Below are 17,200 nucleotides of genomic sequence, written 5' to 3'. Positions count from 1 at the left end.
GTCAACTATAGCAACCCTAACTTGATTCAGCCGAAGTCACCAGGAAGCTAGGTTCTACTAGGGGCATTGTAAAGTGCTTCTATGTACATTGTTAGATATAATGTCTCCCCACTCTTAGTATGGGAAGGCTTTTCCCGTCAGTTAGTCCAACCAAGAGAACAGCACGCCGTAAAACGTTTTGGGGTCCTGGAGGAAGGGCGCATGGCCTAGACCGGGGAACATGTGGAGCTTGGAGTTCGGGATCAGGGCCGCGGCAGCAGGGCCGAGTTCATCATAGTGACCCAGTTTTGCAGCGATAGCAGGGGGTGACCATGCTTTGCCAAGCGCCGAAACGTCGCTGGCTCCTACCAAGAGGTAGGTACGTGTCTGCAGGAGAGGCAACTGGTAGATGACAGGCTGACTGAGTAAGGCGTCGGTGACGAGGGCCATCACGTACGAATAGGCGGAACCGTAGTCGCCGGCATAGATATCGGCTAGCATGTGGACCCAAGCATCATACTCGGGCTTCCAGGGGGCATTGGGGAAGTAGTTGGCCTGCTCATACGCCTTGAGAGTGGTAAAGTTCGACACAAGCCCGCTTTTGTAGGACGCGTCAATTGATAAATAGGGCACACCCTTGGCTACCCAGTCCTCCAGGCCCAGGGGATTGACAAGGAAAAGCTGCTGAACCTGGGTCGGGTACATGAGGCCATAGCGGGCGGCAATCATGCCACCCATCGAATGGCCGATTACGGTGACTTGGTCGATGCCTAGGGCAGTGAGCAGGCTGTGAATGTTCAACGCCTGTTGTTGGACATTGTAAGAATAGCCTTGGGGCTTGCTCGATTTGCAGAAGCCGATGTCGTCGGGCAGGATCACTCGGTAGCCGGCGGCCGACAGTTGGCGTGCCGTGTCGGACCATGTGACGCCGCAGAAGTTCCCGCCGTGCAGCAAGACGGCTGTCTTCTTATCATTGTTCTTGTGATTATTCCTTGCCGGTACGTCCATGAACGCCATTGTAAGGTTCTGGCGCTGATTGTAGAAGTTGAACAGCTTCACCGGCCAAGGGTAGGGATAGCTGGATCCGTATAGATCGGCTGGCACATGGCCATCGTAGATGGTGCCAATCGGGTCGGGACCAGACTGTGCAGAGACGACAGCCCTGCATGACAGAAGCGCTGAGAAGGCACTGAAGACGGAGAAGAACTTCATCATGCAGGTGTGGTTGCTCGCAAAAGGACCAAGTCTCTTAGTGACTGCCGTTTAAAGAGCACGGTGGCTCTTTTTCAATCTTAGAAGAAGAAAACAGACTTTTTTGTTCGTTTCTGATGTAAACATATATATAAACCGGCTTGAGAATTATTTTAGAGTAAAATCAAGGCGGATCCCAGTGTAGCACCAGAGCCAGGGGCACAGATGCCGCGATGCTACCTATATGTAGTTAGTCATCTACTCCGTAGTGTTTCGCTTTTCGACCGAATAGGGGGTTGTTAATTGCAACTTCATTAGCACGAACTGTGTTTTTAATCAACAGCAATTTCGCTAGCACATACTTGGTGTAGTCAGGTACCATTGGGGGTGGGGGGAGGGGCCCGGGGGTTTGCTGTGCTGAGTAATGGCCAGTTCATCCCGACCTTGGGAGGTCGGGAGCCCTGGAGGGATTCCGGCTTTTGCTCTTGAGCAATCCACACCTGCAGGGAAATTCTTCTTGGTAGTATTTCGTCTAAAGTATTTCGTTATCAGTGGCCCCCAGCGTGTACTTGTGCTTTATTGACATCAATCGGCTATTCAATCCTGAATAAACTTGGCCCCCAACAATTCCCAAACTAGCGCCTTTAACGCCATGCAGCGTGAAATTAATCACGTATACATTTTGCGACCCCTCCATCTAGCCCTCCATTTTTTACAAGGGTCTCGGATGCACCGGGTGAACACCCCGATTAGGCTGCGCGATGATACTGGATGCCAAGAGGGTGAAAACGTCCGCGAATAGGACCCTTGTCGGCGCCAGTGTAACTCTGCAGCATAATACGCTAACACGCTATCCCGCCGGTAATGCGGTAATAATGTACTTATGCATGGAAGAAGGATAAGAAAAAAATGAATGCTGCATTACTACTGATGCAGGCTTGAGATATTGTAGTACATATGTACTCCGTATCGACCGTCGCCTCAATCGTTTTCACAAGACCATACTATGTACTCTCTACCCCCAGGCGACCTCTAGCAATTTGCTATGTCCCAAAACACCCCAGGGCCAAGCAGGGCTTTGGAGATCCAAGTGCCTTGTATCGTCTTCCTTGTCACCACACCGGCCTTTGTGGCGATCCGACTATGGTCCCGAGCTAAGTCGAAGTCGGGCCTGGGCTGGGACGACTGGACTATTTTGGCGTCTTCCGTGAGTACTTTATGCGTGAGATTGAGCTGCCTTATGCAGACCTAACACTGCTATCAACAGATGTTTGCGGTTATCGTTATGGCCTTCATGCTAGCGTCCTGTGCATATGGCTTTGGTCAACACATCGCGAATATCACAGTACCGCATAAGTTAATGACCCTGAAGGTACGTTGGGAATTGCCCTCGCTACAGTCCTTCAGTTCTATGTTGTGGCTGCGGATCGCTAGCCTTTTAGGTCCGTGTTGGCCGCTAACTTCAGTTCTGCCAGCTCTTCTTCGTCAGTCAAGCTTTCTACAAGCTCACCATGAACATGACAAAGATGTCCATCCTGATGTTATATCTGCGCATTTTTATTCAGCGTTGGTTCCGCGTCATCTGTTATGTGCTCTTGGTTATCATCAGCTCCTATATGGTGGCCGCCTTCTTCGCCTCCGTGTTTCAATGCACTCCAGTAGCCCGAGCCTGGAACAAGACCATTCCAGGAGCATGCATCAACATAACCACCAACTGGTACGCCAATGCCGGCTTCTCGATCGCTACCGACATCATCATATTGACGCTGCCGATGTATCCGCTCCACAAGTCGAAGATAATATTGAAGCGGAAAATCGCCCTGATGGGGGTGTTCGCCCTCGGTGCCTTGTGAGTCCTAAATACCTCGGTACCGCAACCGAAGGCGTTAACTCGAGACTAATTTGGAGTTTCCAAGTGTCGCCATTACAAGCATCCTGCGGATGCAGACGCTGGACTTCTCGTCCACCAGTCCTGACATTACCTGTAAGTATCCCCATAGTCACCCCGGGTTGTTCTCGCTCAAGAACTTACGAGATACTTGTACAGACGATATCGCCTCATCGGTATGGACGATACTCGAAGAAAACATCGCGATCACCTGTGCCTGTCTGCCAATGATGTGGATGCCACTTGCTAGGCTCTTCCCCTCCTTTTTCTCCCTAGATCACGGGGCCGAAACCTATGGAAGCTCGGCTGCCAGGAGCTCGGAACTTAAAGCCACCTCGCAGCCTCGAAGTGACTGGAACCAGCTTCATGCGTACCCTGACACCAGGGGCAGCATCAGTACGAACCAAATCAGCAATTCCCAAAACCGCCCCTCAGAGGATAGCACGGGTCAAATTCTCCCGTCCAGCCAGGGCAGCGAAACGCACTATCAAAGTGCACAGGGCATTACGAAGGTCACGGAATATCATGTCTCTTATTCTAACGCAAAATCGCCTCTGAGGCGAAAAGATATCTAGGTACGAATAAGCCGATTAACTTGTTGGTCCTAGGTATACGAAGACTGATATCGTTATATTACTCTAGATTCTCGTTAATTCAGTTCAATGAATCAGTCAATTCGGACTAGCCGAGTGGAATTTACATATAATAGAGATCCGTGTGAAAATATCGTAGATTCTGGCCTGGTTAACGGTCATTCTCAGGGATGATTTCACAGGCCCTTATATTCTGGTTATAATTTGATGATTTTAGTGCCCTCAAAAATTCCATCTTGGAATTCTGTTAGGTAGCAACTAGGCATGTAAGTAAACAGAGATAGCCATTCGTCGCAGGGGGCTCGACCAAACATCTATGGATGTCCCGAATCCTGAGGCACCAGATATTTCCTAAAACGGCTAGCGTTTTGAGGTGTCATGGCCAACTTGTTTCACGACTCTCATTCATTCTTTGATGATGGCCCTAAGGTCACAATGTTTGTTTCTAGGACCTTAATTATGTAGGCCCCTCTTCATCTAAATTCCTCAGTCTCTTCCTCAATCTCCTAGAATACGGACCTCCCCCCTTCGCTTCAACTTTACCAACTTCTTATCTCGCAATGCAGCTATATCTAATCCGCCATGCGGAAACAGTGGATAATGTTGGAAAACTCCTGTAGGAACCCGGATTTCTGGATTGGCGTTCTCATTTGACTCGCACTGACTTCTTATGATAGGGCGGGCACCACTGACTCGGCACTGACCAACCATGGGATGGCTCAGATTAGTTGCCTTGCTCAGCATTTCGTCTCCAATTCAACTAAATTTATGACGGTGTTCTCTTCAGACTTAAGTCGAGCAAGAATCACAGCCGAGGGGATCTGCCGTGGACAGGTTTCACCTTCCGGTGAAACACCCTTGCAACCGATATTGACCCGGAATCTAAGAGAGAAAGATTACGGATCGATGGAAGGCCGCTTCTGGAAAACCTCTCCTCCATCTCCGATGCCGCGAGACTGGGTCATCCCTGAGTCAAGAGCGTCGATGAGAAAGAGAGTTGAAACCTTTTTCGATGAACACCTGCTCCCACTACTGATGCGTGACCCACACGGCCGACAAAACATCGCAGTCGTTGCCCACGGTGTTATCCTCCAAGAGCTATGGACATATTTTATTGAGATCTTCAATCCAGCGGACACTAATGTTGCTCCCCGAATTTGTGACACCGACATGAGTACACTTCATAGGAAGCCTGTCTGGTCGAACACCGGCTATATGACGGTTCTGATTACCCCGAACCCGATAGAAAGGAACATGCTGCCTACTATCATGCCTGACTTCGCATTTCTTGTTCTGAATATTGACGACAAGAGACATCTTGCCAATCTCCATCGCACTAGGGGTGGCGTTGGAACTGCCGCGCATGACACGAAACAAAGAAAGATTGATCAATTTTTCCGATAATCGACTGCTTTACAGAGAATTTGTGGCTATGTATAAGTTCAAACATCTTCACAATGGTGGGAAGATTTATTGTGTGTGAAACACTTCCTCCAAGGGCTTCCACCACCCTGGACCCTCCGCGCTGCTCACGGCTCCGGGAATGGGACTCTCCTAATGCCAGATTATTCGGATTAGCGTCTACATCTCTCCATTTGCGTTAAATCCTCAACATACTTGCATCTCATCAGTCATAGCCCACCACTCTCTCATCTTCGGCAATGACCGCATATTCTCCATATCAGCGTCGATATCCGTGCCGACATACTTGAAAGTCGCGAATAGAGTCCGATCGTTATCGAAGTAGATTGAGTCTGCATCAGCGCAAATATACCATGTCAGTCAGCTTGAACATACAGTATGTTTATACATATTTTTGACATTGAAACTTACAGTCTACGATGTTGCACTCCTTGATCTTTTGAAGGATCTCAGGCCAGACATTGGCGTGGCACTCCTTGTATGCCGCGACAGCGGAGGGCTTGAGGTGGACGATCTGGGCGAAGCGGCGGGCTTGAGGTTGAGCCATGACAAGATATTCAATATAGGTTAAATATTTGGAATTAGAGCAGAACGTAAGAGAAAGCCAAGTGAACTGCCTTTATGCCCCTCTCGCTCTAGCTTCAACCCGCACTCGGAGTGCGCTAACCCGGGGAGAGCTTGGCATATATCCACATGGATGGAGGCTGGAGCTTGAATCGATACGATCACAATACAATTAATCTCCGAGTATAGATCCACGGATACTACTAGTAGTGCATACTAAGTGTAGATAGCACATCTACATGGATACGAGTAGTCGCAGTACTAGATAGTCCACGGGTACCTTCGCCCTTTATCTGGCCCCCACCAGGACTCCCGAGGTTCCCCACCTTCCTAAATCGATAACTGTGCCCTATTAAAACCGACCTTGGTTTGTTTTCTATCTTTAATTTCCTTATTACCCTTGATCTCGGCCTGGTATCAACGAATTATTCGAAGAAAAACAAATGGCATCAACAATTCCCGAACTACCTACTTTCAACCTCAGCCCGTCCACACTCTTGGATATTGCGACGGACTTGGTCAACCAAATTCAACAGGCTGCGAATGACCTGGTCAACAATGTTTCGCCAGAAAACGCGAAATTTGAGAACGCGCTTCGCCCACTGGCAGATATTGACAACGAGGTCAAAGGGAAGGTCCAATACCTAGCCCTTTTCCAGGCAGTTTCTCCTTCGCCAGGAATGCGCAAGGCATCCTCAACGGCTGTGAGTATGGTAGATAAGGCATATTGGGCTGTCTTTCAAATACCGCCTCTTTTTGCCTTGGTAAACGCTGTTTATCAAAAGCACGCCGAGGAGGATAACGACGCCGACGAGAATGCAAAGAGTGAAGATCAAAAGCTTCTCGAAAGATTTCACTCAATGTTCATGGAAAATGGGCTTGAACTAGAAGAGGATAAGCGCCACCGATTCCTTTGGATCTCAAATCGTCTAATTGAGCTACGAGTTGCATTCATGGAGAATCTTAGCTCTGACCCTGGCTATGTATGGAAAGACCACAATGAGCTAAAGGGGATAGCCGCAGAATCCTTGCAAGCATTACCTATGCATTCTTCGACTAGCCAAAGGGGTATCAAGCTTAAGAAGCCAAATATCCCTATGGTATTGACTCAGTGTCACATCGCTGAGACACGAAAAGAGGTATTTCTTCTGAGCCAAAATATCTTTCCAGATAATCTTAAGATATTCAACGAGGCAGTTATCCTTCGGGATGAATCGGCTCGTTTACTTGGATTTTCATCTTATGCAGCCCAGAAGTCGAGACACAAGATGATTACATCCCCCCACGATGTTGATCAGTTGCTGAATGAACTTTACGATCACTTGCAGCCCCTTGCGCAGAAGGAGTTAGAAACGTTACAACACCTCAAAAGGGGAGATAGAGAAGATGGAGACCATTCTTCCTCTTCTCTTTATTTATGGGATTTTGACTACTACCATGACCGTTTGCTACGAGAAAAGTACAATACCAATCATGAGCTGATCGCGGAGTACTTTCCCGCAGAGGTTACAGTTCGACGAATGCTGAAGGTCTTTGAAACAATTTTCAGCCTATCAATCACACCAGTTGAAGTGAATAAGGAGCAAGTTTGGCATTCCGACGTCCAAGTCTTTAGTGTGCGGGATGAACAGTCGGCTTTTTTGGGATTTCTTTACCTTGATATCTACCCTCGAGAGGGCAAGTATAACCATGCAGCCAATTTCAACATCTATCCTGTTGGTGCCTAGGTGAAACCCCATTACAAAAAAGTCTATTTACTAACACATTTCAGACTTACTCCTCCGAGGGAAAGCCGAAGCAGCCCGTTGCCACCGCATTAGTATGTAATGTCTCACGACCATCGTTAGACAAGCCGGCTCTTCTACAGCATCGAGAATTAATTACGATTTTTCATGAGTTAGGTCACGGTAAGTGAAATCAAGACCAGAAAGCTTGAACTTTACAAACTAATGCTTGAAAAGGCATGCATGATCTCCTCGGAAGATCCAAGTATGCGATTTTCCACGGACATCGAACAGTTGCAGATTTCGTTGAAGCTCCCAGCCAACTGCTTGAATATTGGTGTTGGGTACCTGAATGTCTCCAGATGCTTAGTTGCCACTATTCCTACGTCTCCGATAAAAAGTGGTCTTCTACTATTGCGCAGCCTCCTAAGGAGATTCCAGACAATTTGGTCCACAGCCTTATTGCAGCTAAAGGGGTTAACCAAGGGATTCTCACTCTCAGGCAACTTGCATTCAGCAAATTCGACATGCAAATCCACTGCCCTAGTTCCCACGATCTCATTCAGTCAATGCGTACTGGCGAGGTTTATAACTCGTTCCTGCAGAAAATGACACTTCTACAGGGCCCTGAGAATCGGGTAGACTGGGGGAATGGACATGTTACTACTTCACACTATATGTGGGGTCAGGAGTCAAACTATTATTCCTATCTTTAGTATGTTTTATCGTCGCTTACACCCGTGGACAGAGGCATATGCTGATTATTAACTCACCTCCTAGCACCCGTATATTGGCGGCTGACATGTGGCTTTCCAATTTCCATTCGAATCCAATGAGCCATGATGCTGGTCTCCGATACCGACAAATGATACTTACACCTGGAGGAAGTCAAAATGAGATGATGGCACTCGAGGCATTCTTGGGGAGGTCGCCCACGCTTGACGCATACCTTCGAGATCTCGGGGCTCGAAAATAAAGCAAGCAGTTCAATTCTAAATCAATCGAACAATTTTCACTGGCTCTACAAAAGCCACATGGAAAGAATAATTGGGTAAACATTCTGTAGTCTGTTTGGCTGTGTCGCTCTTTGGCAAGCCAGAATTTGTCGGTGGCACATAAGAGACCTTGGAGGATTGAGGCACCAACGACCATAACTGGCCCGGTCAAAGAGTGGGCCTGATATGAATAGGACGCTGCATAGGGCATATTGTAGTAAGAAGCTCCATACATAGGTGCCTGCATTAGTAGACGAGATGCTATTTGCCGTGGTAATAGACCAATTTAGCTACCTAGTGAGGAGAAGATGCTCGGCTCGGCTCGGTTCCGCCTAATACGGTTTAGTCAATCTCTACATTAGGAAGGCGGAACACAGGTCGCAAAGAATTGTATCCACTCTATATTTCTTGGCATTATGAGCATTTATTTCCCCCAAATGCTCCCGAGGTCGAATATCTGGATTATCTGCATTTTTATACCTCACCATCCACCGCAATATTACTCATGGCCGACGAAAGCGAAACCCAAGGGACAACCCCCTCAACCGACCCCTCTCTTCATGAGAGCACCGCCTTTAAGCCTCCACCAGGAGCAATGCCCCCTGTGATTAGGGGTTGGCATGCCCGACCAGCCACCTGGCATGTGCAATTTACCTCTCCAGAAAGGCCAACGCCTAGTCAAACCGCCAGTCCAACTGGTCAGACTGCTGGTCAAACTGCTGGTCAAATTCAAATTGCCGGTCAAACTGCTAGCAAAATCACTAGATCTTCGCCCCTTACAACTGAAGATGATCTCAACCTACTGAGCATTGCCGTTTACTTTAAAGATCAGTTTACTACCATGAAGGGTAATTCTGCTCTTTATGAGGGGATTGCAGAAGTATGGAGGGCGGATACTGGGCGGAGAATCAGTCATCAAACGGTCCATAAGCATGTCACTGATAGGCTAAAAGAGCATTCCACTATACTTGCTATACCGGAAACTGACCGCCCTAAAATGAACGATACCGAAGCTGCTATGTTTGCCCATGCGAATGAGATATACGAAGTGCTACAACAGAATATAGTAGCAGAGGAACGACGAAGGGATCTGGCTGCTCGTGTAGTTACTAAGGCTCAGGCATGTACCGACTCTGTGCGGGATGATATAGCCGGAGTAGTGCAACGAGCAAGGGATAAAAGACCTAGAGATTTGGAGGGTTCTAGGGAGGGTGGTATGTTAAAATTAGCATATTTGGGCTATATTTTACTAATTATAATACAGAAAGTGAGCGTCCAACAACCCGGCCAAGAACCCTACCTCGCTCGCCATCGCCTTCCTCGCCATCACTACAAACAGAAATGGCCTTATTTCTTAGTATGATGAATAGTCGAGCAGCTATCGAGGCCTCAACCGGGGCTAAAAAGGAAGATATCACTAGGCTAGAAGCTAGAATTGATAGCATGGCTGCTACTGTGGATGGGATGATGATGTTGCTTAGAACCCTTACGCAGAGGCTGGCAAGGTCGAATTAGGCTTCATCTTTGGCTTCATGTTTATATAAACCGCTTTGCAAAATGCATTGTAAACTGTATATAAACTGAATATACCGAAAAAAATATTAGTAAATGAAATTGGTATCCGCAATTATAAAGCACATAAAATCTCTCTCATGACATGATCTGACTCTTAGGAACTGGGCGAATCCAGGAAACGGCGAAGTTAGCCGCCAAAGATATAACACCGATGATCCACATCGATCGCCCGTAGCTTGACCCGTTATATCTGAAGATAATAGCAAAGACGATTCCTCCAAGATTACCGAAACCACCAACGATTCCAGAGACGATACCTATTGACAAGATGTTAGCTTCAGAAACGTGAGGTAGGGAGTAAGAAAGGGATCACATACCATTAGCAAAAGGATGCACATGAGGCACAAGAGCAAAGTTGGCTCCATTAGATGCCTCAAGGAAGAAAGCTAATCCCGCGATAAGACCGAACATAGCCGCCTCCGAGGACGGGTTCGATAATCCGATCGCAAGCTGGAAAGCTCCCATCGAGACCCCCAAAAAGGTAATCAGAAGCTTTTTAGACCAGACCTTGTCTGTGTACCGGTAAACCAAATCTCCGAAGAGACCACCCGCGGGTCGGAAGACGACATTCAGCAGGCCGAACATGGCAGCCCACTGTCCCGATTTTGTTTGGTCCATGTGTGGGAAGTTTTTTGTGTAGTAAGATCCGAGAATCGAGTTGATTGCTAGCTCTGAGCCAAACGAGCAGGCATAGGGGATTGCCAGAGCCATAGTGGATAGACTCAGGGCCACGCGCAGGGCTTCTCGGCGAGTTGGGGAGACGACTGTGTCTTGTTTGAAGATGTCCATCTGGCCCATTGTTGATGTCTCGGTGTCTATGACTTGTGGTGTCTGGGCGCCTTTCTTTTCGATGTCGATTGTTGCGGCGTTGTGGGGGGTCGTCATTCCGCTAGAGAAAGTACCAGTGTTGAGGTCGACGATGTTGCCGTCGGCGGTCATGGTGGTGCCAGTTGACTCTTTCGCCCAGAGGTGTCTCTCAGACCACTTTCCTGTTGGGGTATCTTCGCAGAGGAACAACATGCCTAAGGCGATAACGGTGATGATGATGAATGGAACGACGTAGGCGATACGCCATGCTTTGTGAGAGGGGAGGCCGCGGGAGTGGACGAGAGAGTCATAGATGGCGGGCATCAAAAAGCTGAATTGACTTTGTTAGTATATTCATAGGATGAAAAGCAGAAAAGGGAGTCACATACTATGTGATTCCTCCGCCTGCGTTACCCCAGCCTCCGGCGAGGGAATTGGCAGTACCGACAATACTTTTATCGAAGAAACCAGTGCACCAGACCTGGCATGGGACGAATGTTCCTCCCAGAATTCCAATGAAAAATCGTAGAGCTATTAGGCCCTTGGGGCCGGTGACGAGACCGGCCATGGCTGTGGGAATGGCTCCGCATAGGAGTAGTCCCACGAAGACCAGACGTGGGCCATAGCGATCACAGAGTGGCCCTGCAACAAATCGAACGAGTAGACTGCAGCGGTCAGAAAGGTGTTTCTTCGATTGATTCAATATTCTGGTACTTACGTTGCCAGGAGTGCGACAATGTTTGAATTGGCGACATCTTCTTGTGTCATGTTCAAGTCCTTTTTGATGGTCACACTCAACTAGGAAGACGGGTGGAATTAGAAATTGTGTCTTTTTCGTATATCAAACATGTTGCAATTGGATCATGAACTTACCAGTGGTGGAAAGGCGTACCATGATAGGAATGCCACCATGAAGCCAAGCCATGAGAAGAAGAACACCCGTCCATATTGATCGAAAGGGTTCAATATGGGAATAGATCTGGCTTTGCGGGTACTTGGGTTGATTTCTGGTGATATAAAGAGGTTTTTAACAAAGTTTGTTGCCATTTTGGTTGGCTCTTTGTATAGTCGAGCGTTGAGGTAGAGGTAGGCTCAGGTAACTTGATATTGCTTGGTTGATTAAATGTAAACAAGATTTCTTTTGACGATTTAGGAGAAAGATGCAAGTTGAAAGATAGATAGACCTGCGTATCTATATAGACGTTTGTTGTGCTCTGTTTGCTGAAGCATATATTTCAGATGCATCTTGTCATGACACATGGAACAACAATCAGTCTGATATTCCGGCTGTATGTCAGGTTGTCCAATTATCGCAGATAGCTAGGTGCTGTCAATCGAAAACAGTTAGTCAAGAGTTACTCCCGAGTATATCTGAGATCGCTGATTTGATACAACGCAATAACAAGGTTGCCGCAAGGATCATCAGATCCTTGGGTACTAAACTTACTTTTTGCCTCAGACTTCATTCCTGAAACTCCCGCGGAATGCTGCTCTGCAATTCTGATAGAGATAAGGTATGCATTAGAATGACCTATAACAGTCTAGGATGTATACTATGCCAAGTGCCACGATTGGAGGGAGACCCTGATTGTATGAATCAATCTAGTTAATGTAACTCCGCGGAGCTTCAATTGACTATTTAAAGCTTACATCATAAAATCATATCGAGTCTGGGGGTGGGGTTTTGGCTCCACGGTGGCCAGGAATTCATATCGTTGATAAACGCGAGCCTCCTCATTGGATGCCAAGCCAGCCGCGATAGGGACTGAAGAGCGAACTTCAGCCCGGCGGGTCTTCGAATTGAACGACCGTGTCGATCTGAATTCCGCGGAAATACTTAAATCTAGCCATGGTTCGAGTCAATTAGTTCTGGGGCTTTGAGGGTTGAACCCCGACCTGAGATCTGATATCGTCCACTGACCCAAAATTAGGGCTTCTTTCTTTACAGTAAACCAAGGACTACCTAACAATCAGTCTAGACGGGTCGTTTTTTTATTTTTCCCTGAGATTTTTAGTATGTGCGCAGTTCTACATACACGATACACCGAGATAAGAGATTTAGCGTTGACTGTGTGAGAAAATAATAGCCCGGGCAGTTCCAAGGTTCCAACCTTGAAGGTTTGCACATCCGCTGAATAACCATAGTTTCCATATCAAGGTACTAGATATATTGGGAACTTTTCTGGGTAAAAAGACATCCAACCTCATCACTTGGAAACTCTTCATAGGGGTAGTTGCGAAAATATCTGTGTGCAGTATTAGTTGATCTCTCCAATGCCGTGGAAGAAAAGAACAGGTTCCTTCACCAGAGGCTGGCTTTGAACTATCTAAGGAATAACTAGAGAAATTAACGATAACATGGAGATTGAAAGTCGTACCTGACAGAAGATCTCGCGGTTTAATATCGCGGTAGATGATCTAGTTCATATCTGTAGATATGTCTTGAGGTCACAATTTTTCATATATTGAAGCACAAAACTTTTCCTATAATGACCTAGCATCTGAACAAGTCTGTTATGTGGTCCAATCCAACGGTATATACTGGCTTCTTGAGCAATATTTACATACGGTATCTCATCGTTCCAGGAAAAAGGATAATAAAGAAAATTGATGTAATGCACATGCATGTATATTCTGAAGTGTATTCATAAGGCCATTAAGTATCTCATACGCCAACGTATTCCGTCGCAAATTCCAATGAAACCGACATTCCACATAACAACTACCAATCAATCGACTTGGCTGGCTGCACCGCTGGTGCACGAGTCAAGAACCCATCAGTAACCTTCTTCCCCTTCATACCCTTGAACTTCTTATCAACCTTATGGAAGGGATCCTCCGATTCACCCTTGCGCACTTTCCACTTCTCCGTCCCCAAAATGGAATCCAACTCCTCAATCGGCGGAAGTTTGATATATACCCAGCCATCGTCCCTCTCCTCAACAGGGAAGGTAGCAATATTCATGCTCTCGTCGTTTGAGCACCGACCCGCCTGCTCACCGTTGAGATCAAAGTTGCGCTTGTGATACGGACACGATACCCAATATTTGCCAGCGTCATCATCGCCAACAAGACCATCGGAAAGAACGAAAGCTCGCTTATGCGGACACATCTGCTGCGTCGCATAGAACTTGCCCTTGATCTTGAAGACTGCAAGCTGCGTGTCTCCGCGCTTGACATTCGCCGATGAGACCTGAGGTGGCTCGTCGGAGAAATGATCTGCTCGGACAACCGGCTGCCAGGAGACGCTTGACCACTTGTGGCCTTTGAAATCCTCTCGCTCGGCAGAGTCCTTAGGCCAGTATGTGGGTCGTTGTTGAGATCGTTCTTGGATAACTTCAACTGTCTCAACAGTTTCGTCTGTGTTTGCGAATTGTTGGAAGACTTTTCGGCGCTTGGGGTCTTTGACAGTCTCGGTCCACTCGCAGAAATAACTATCGACTAGTTCGTGCATCTGCTTTTCCATGTCTGCGCAGATTCCGAGTTTGTCATCCACGATCACTTCTTTGAGGTAGTTGATTCCGCCTGGGAGGTTCTCGATCCATCGTGCTGTTCGCTGGAGCTTGTCGGCGGTGCGGATGTAGAAGATCAAGTAGCGGTCAATTATGGGCATCACCATCTCTGCTGGTACATCTGTAACAAGGAGTTCGGCGTGTCTGGGTTTTGCACCTCCGTTACCTCCAACAAAGATGTTGAACCCATTTTCGGTGGCAGTGAGCCCGAAACTGGCAGCTATTAGTCCTGAGTGTTTTTACCATCGCGGGATCTTTTTGCACTTACTCTTTATTTTGGGCCTCGGCACATTCTCGCACGCAGCCAGATACAGCTCCCTTGAACTTGTGTGGCGCACGAATGCTCTTGTATCGCTCTTCCAGGCGAATTGCCATGCCGACACTGTCACCGACACCGAAACGACACCATGTGGTTCCAACGCAACTCTGAATGTTCACTGTCAGCAAGTATTCTCTTGAAAGATATTGACCTCACGTGCCTTGATTGCTCGAAGAGCCTTTGCATATGCGTGTCCACTCTCCATACCAGCATCCACAAGTTCCGTCCAGATGTTCAGAAGATCCTGCTTCTTCGCACCGAACATGTCGATGCGCTGGGCACCGGTGATTTTGCAATAAAGGCCGTATTTCTTGGCTACAGATCCGATAGCAATAAGTTTATCGGCCGTTATCTCACCACCTGGAATTCGGGGGACCACAGAGAATGTGCCGTTTCTTTGAATGTTGGCGAGGAACTTGTCGTTTGTTTCCTGCAGGTCGTTGACTCCCTTGTCCATGATGTGTGGATTGAACAGACTAGACAGAATGGATGCAATTGCGGGCTTGCATAGTTCGCAACCGAGAGATTCTGGGTTCTTTCCGACAGTTTTCATGATATCGACAAAGCTTTTCAGTTGCTTGATGGCCACGACGTTGTATAGATCGGCTCGAGAGTAGGGGATATGTGAGCACACTGAACATGTTAGTGGTGACAGGAGGTAGTAATGGGACAAGTTGAGACGACTTACGGTTGTTCGATACTTCCTGTCCCATATCGAGCATTGTTTTGTTGAAAATTGACTGAACAAGAGGCATACAACCACCACAGCCTGTTCCTGCTTTCGTACATGACTTGACTTGCGCAATGGTTGTGCATGTGCCGTTCTTCACATTATCGACCACATCTCCCTTGGTGACATTGTGGCATGAACAGATCTGGGTGCTGTCATCACTGCAGAGATGAATTAGAATCTGTTCCCAATAGCAGAACTAACGATACTCACAGGTCATCTGCATTTTCCTCCCCGCCGTTCTGGGCACCGAGAATGAACTGACTTGGAGGAACCTCGAGTTCTTTCTGGAGCTTAACCATCTGATTCAGCTTCAGATAGTCTTTGGTATCTCCAATCATCATGCCGCCAAGCAAGAACTTGCCGTCCATGGTGAACAAATACTTCTTGTACACCCCACTAAAGGGGTCTTTATATGTCAAAGCCTTGACAGGAGGTTCGCCTCGTGAATTATCAACTCCCAAGCCAGGAACGGTGGAAGGTCGACGACCTGGAAGGAACTTCGGCCCATCCCGGTCGGCAAAGAAGTCACCGAAACTGGCGACATCAACTCCGAGCAGCTTCAACTTTGTGCTGAGATCCGGCCGCGTGAAGCTCTTAGGCTGTTTATTTGGGTTGGTCAAGTTGAAAGCGAGCACATCCGCCATCTCGATGCCTGGGGCAATGATTCCAAATGTCTGGTTCTCCCAGCTTGCGCATTCTCCGACAGCGTAGATATCTGGGATTGAGGTTTGCAAACTATGTAAGTTAGTTGGGGAACTGAGCATCCACAAAACGATTGATAGACAAACCTTTCATCAATCACAAATCCACCGCGCTCACCACATTGGATTCCAATGTCTCGACCCAGCTCATCTCGAGGTTGGACTCCAATCTAAACACCAATCAGCACATCTATCAACAGAAAAGCTAAGAAACAAGGAAACATACCGCGAAGCAAATGCAACAACAATCAATCCTCTCACCATCCTCAAAGGTAATCCCAACCACATTATTTCCATCATCGGTATGAACAATCTTCACCCGTTTCTGGTGGAGGACATCGAGTCCCAACTCCTGGATCTTGCGAGTGACCAACGTCCCCGCATCTCCATCAAGTTGTCGCGCCAGCACCCATTTATTCCGATCAATCAATTTGACATTTCCGAAGTCCTCCAGGTCTGTCATCGCCTTCGCTGCTTCTAGGCCTAGTAGTCCACCACCGACTGTGACAGCCGTTTCGCCTTTATGCTGAGCTGCGAAGTCGATGAGGCGTTCCAGGTCTGAGATAGTTCGATATACGAAGACGCCCTTGGCATCGTGACCGGGTGTGTGTGTTGGGAGGGTGGCATCGGAGCCTGTTGCGAGGACGAGGATGTCATAGTTTATTGTGACACCGGTTGAGGTTTGGACTGTTTTCTCCGTGGGGTTGATTGCTGTTACTCGTGTGTTGAGGTGGTGATCGAAGGCTCGTTCTTTGAACGAGTCATACTAATAAGCGTTGTTTATTAGGCCTTATATTTTCTTCGCTCTTGAATGATTGAGGGCTCACCCATTCCGCTGGATTAAGGTATAGATCCTCAATCTTGCGATGTTCGAAAAACGTCGAAAGCCCGACGCGGTTGTATGCTACGTGGGACTCTTCGCCGATGACAACGATATCGTATTTTCGTTCCGTATCCTGTTTGATAATTTTCTCGCTGGTTGTTGTTAGAGGAATTCTCATGTCCGTTGTTCAAATCCCTTACATGAGTGAAATAGCCACCATTCCAAGCCCAACTATTACAATCTTCTGGCGCTGGACATGGTTCGCGGGACTGGGACTGCCATCAACTGGCTCCCCATACCGTAGTCCATCCAGCACAGGCATGGCTGAGACTGAACAATGTGAGATGAGTATAGTACAAGCACTGGTAACTACG

At 47.5% G+C, this 17,200-nt stretch overlaps 9 protein-coding genes across 9 annotated transcripts; 4 read left to right on the top strand and 5 right to left on the bottom strand.

The window, feature by feature from the left end:
• Positions 1–141: 141 nt before the first annotated feature.
• Positions 142–1,194, bottom strand: N7471_003029 (alpha/beta fold hydrolase; the record flags this gene model as incomplete). The annotated part of the gene is made up of 1 exon (XM_057275749.1): positions 142–1,194. The coding sequence occupies one exon, from the start codon at positions 1,192–1,194 to the stop codon at positions 142–144; it is 1,053 nt and encodes a 350-aa protein (XP_057140387.1).
• A 1,021-nt stretch (positions 1,195–2,215) lies between these two features.
• Positions 2,216–3,633, top strand: N7471_003028 (uncharacterized protein; the record flags this gene model as incomplete). The annotated part of the gene is made up of 5 exons (XM_057275748.1): positions 2,216–2,377; positions 2,438–2,542; positions 2,646–3,019; positions 3,087–3,154; positions 3,218–3,633. 5 exons carry the CDS (start codon positions 2,216–2,218, stop codon positions 3,631–3,633), a joined length of 1,125 nt encoding a protein of 374 aa, XP_057140386.1.
• A 578-nt stretch (positions 3,634–4,211) lies between these two features.
• N7471_003027 (phosphoglycerate mutase) lies at positions 4,212–5,055 on the top strand (the record flags this gene model as incomplete). The annotated part of the gene is made up of 2 exons (XM_057275747.1): positions 4,212–4,267; positions 4,329–5,055. 2 exons carry the CDS (start codon positions 4,212–4,214, stop codon positions 5,053–5,055), a joined length of 783 nt encoding a protein of 260 aa, XP_057140385.1.
• A 66-nt stretch (positions 5,056–5,121) lies between these two features.
• Positions 5,122–5,620, bottom strand: N7471_003026 (L-rhamnose mutarotase; the record flags this gene model as incomplete). Its single annotated transcript, XM_057275746.1, has 3 exons — positions 5,122–5,205; positions 5,269–5,405; positions 5,485–5,620. 3 exons carry the CDS (start codon positions 5,618–5,620, stop codon positions 5,122–5,124), a joined length of 357 nt encoding a protein of 118 aa, XP_057140384.1.
• A 460-nt stretch (positions 5,621–6,080) lies between these two features.
• N7471_003025 (M3 family metallopeptidase) lies at positions 6,081–8,337 on the top strand (the record flags this gene model as incomplete). The annotated part of the gene is made up of 4 exons (XM_057275745.1): positions 6,081–7,352; positions 7,409–7,544; positions 7,599–8,076; positions 8,142–8,337. 4 exons carry the CDS (start codon positions 6,081–6,083, stop codon positions 8,335–8,337), a joined length of 2,082 nt encoding a protein of 693 aa, XP_057140383.1.
• Positions 8,338–8,861: 524 nt separating this feature from the next.
• Positions 8,862–9,871, top strand: N7471_003024 (uncharacterized protein; the record flags this gene model as incomplete). The annotated part of the gene is made up of 2 exons (XM_057275744.1): positions 8,862–9,570; positions 9,621–9,871. The coding sequence occupies 2 exons, from the start codon at positions 8,862–8,864 to the stop codon at positions 9,869–9,871; spliced, it is 960 nt and encodes a 319-aa protein (XP_057140382.1).
• Positions 9,872–10,006: 135 nt separating this feature from the next.
• On the bottom strand, positions 10,007–11,785 carry N7471_003023 (MFS transporter; the record flags this gene model as incomplete). The annotated part of the gene is made up of 5 exons (XM_057275743.1): positions 10,007–10,188; positions 10,249–11,069; positions 11,128–11,403; positions 11,457–11,536; positions 11,612–11,785. The coding sequence occupies 5 exons, from the start codon at positions 11,783–11,785 to the stop codon at positions 10,007–10,009; spliced, it is 1,533 nt and encodes a 510-aa protein (XP_057140381.1).
• Positions 11,786–12,796: 1,011 nt separating this feature from the next.
• N7471_003022 (uncharacterized protein) lies at positions 12,797–13,316 on the bottom strand (the record flags this gene model as incomplete). Its single annotated transcript, XM_057275742.1, has 3 exons — positions 12,797–13,156; positions 13,213–13,286; positions 13,307–13,316. The coding sequence occupies 3 exons, from the start codon at positions 13,314–13,316 to the stop codon at positions 12,797–12,799; spliced, it is 444 nt and encodes a 147-aa protein (XP_057140380.1).
• A 144-nt stretch (positions 13,317–13,460) lies between these two features.
• Positions 13,461–17,148, bottom strand: niiA (nitrite reductase niiA; the record flags this gene model as incomplete). The annotated part of the gene is made up of 9 exons (XM_057275741.1): positions 13,461–14,463; positions 14,519–14,676; positions 14,730–15,202; positions 15,258–15,460; positions 15,513–16,037; positions 16,091–16,173; positions 16,230–16,769; positions 16,831–16,978; positions 17,027–17,148. 9 exons carry the CDS (start codon positions 17,146–17,148, stop codon positions 13,461–13,463), a joined length of 3,255 nt encoding a protein of 1,084 aa, XP_057140379.1.
• Positions 17,149–17,200: the final 52 nt, after the last annotated feature.

The sequence above is a fragment of the Penicillium samsonianum genome, assembly GCF_028829775.1.
Source record: "Penicillium samsonianum strain IBT 33392 chromosome Unknown utg000002l_segment0_segment0, whole genome shotgun sequence".
Classification (NCBI taxonomy): Eukaryota; Fungi; Ascomycota; class Eurotiomycetes; order Eurotiales; family Aspergillaceae; genus Penicillium; species Penicillium samsonianum.
The sequence above is the reverse complement of the archived record's forward strand: the minus strand, read 5'-3'. Positions and strand labels throughout refer to the sequence as shown.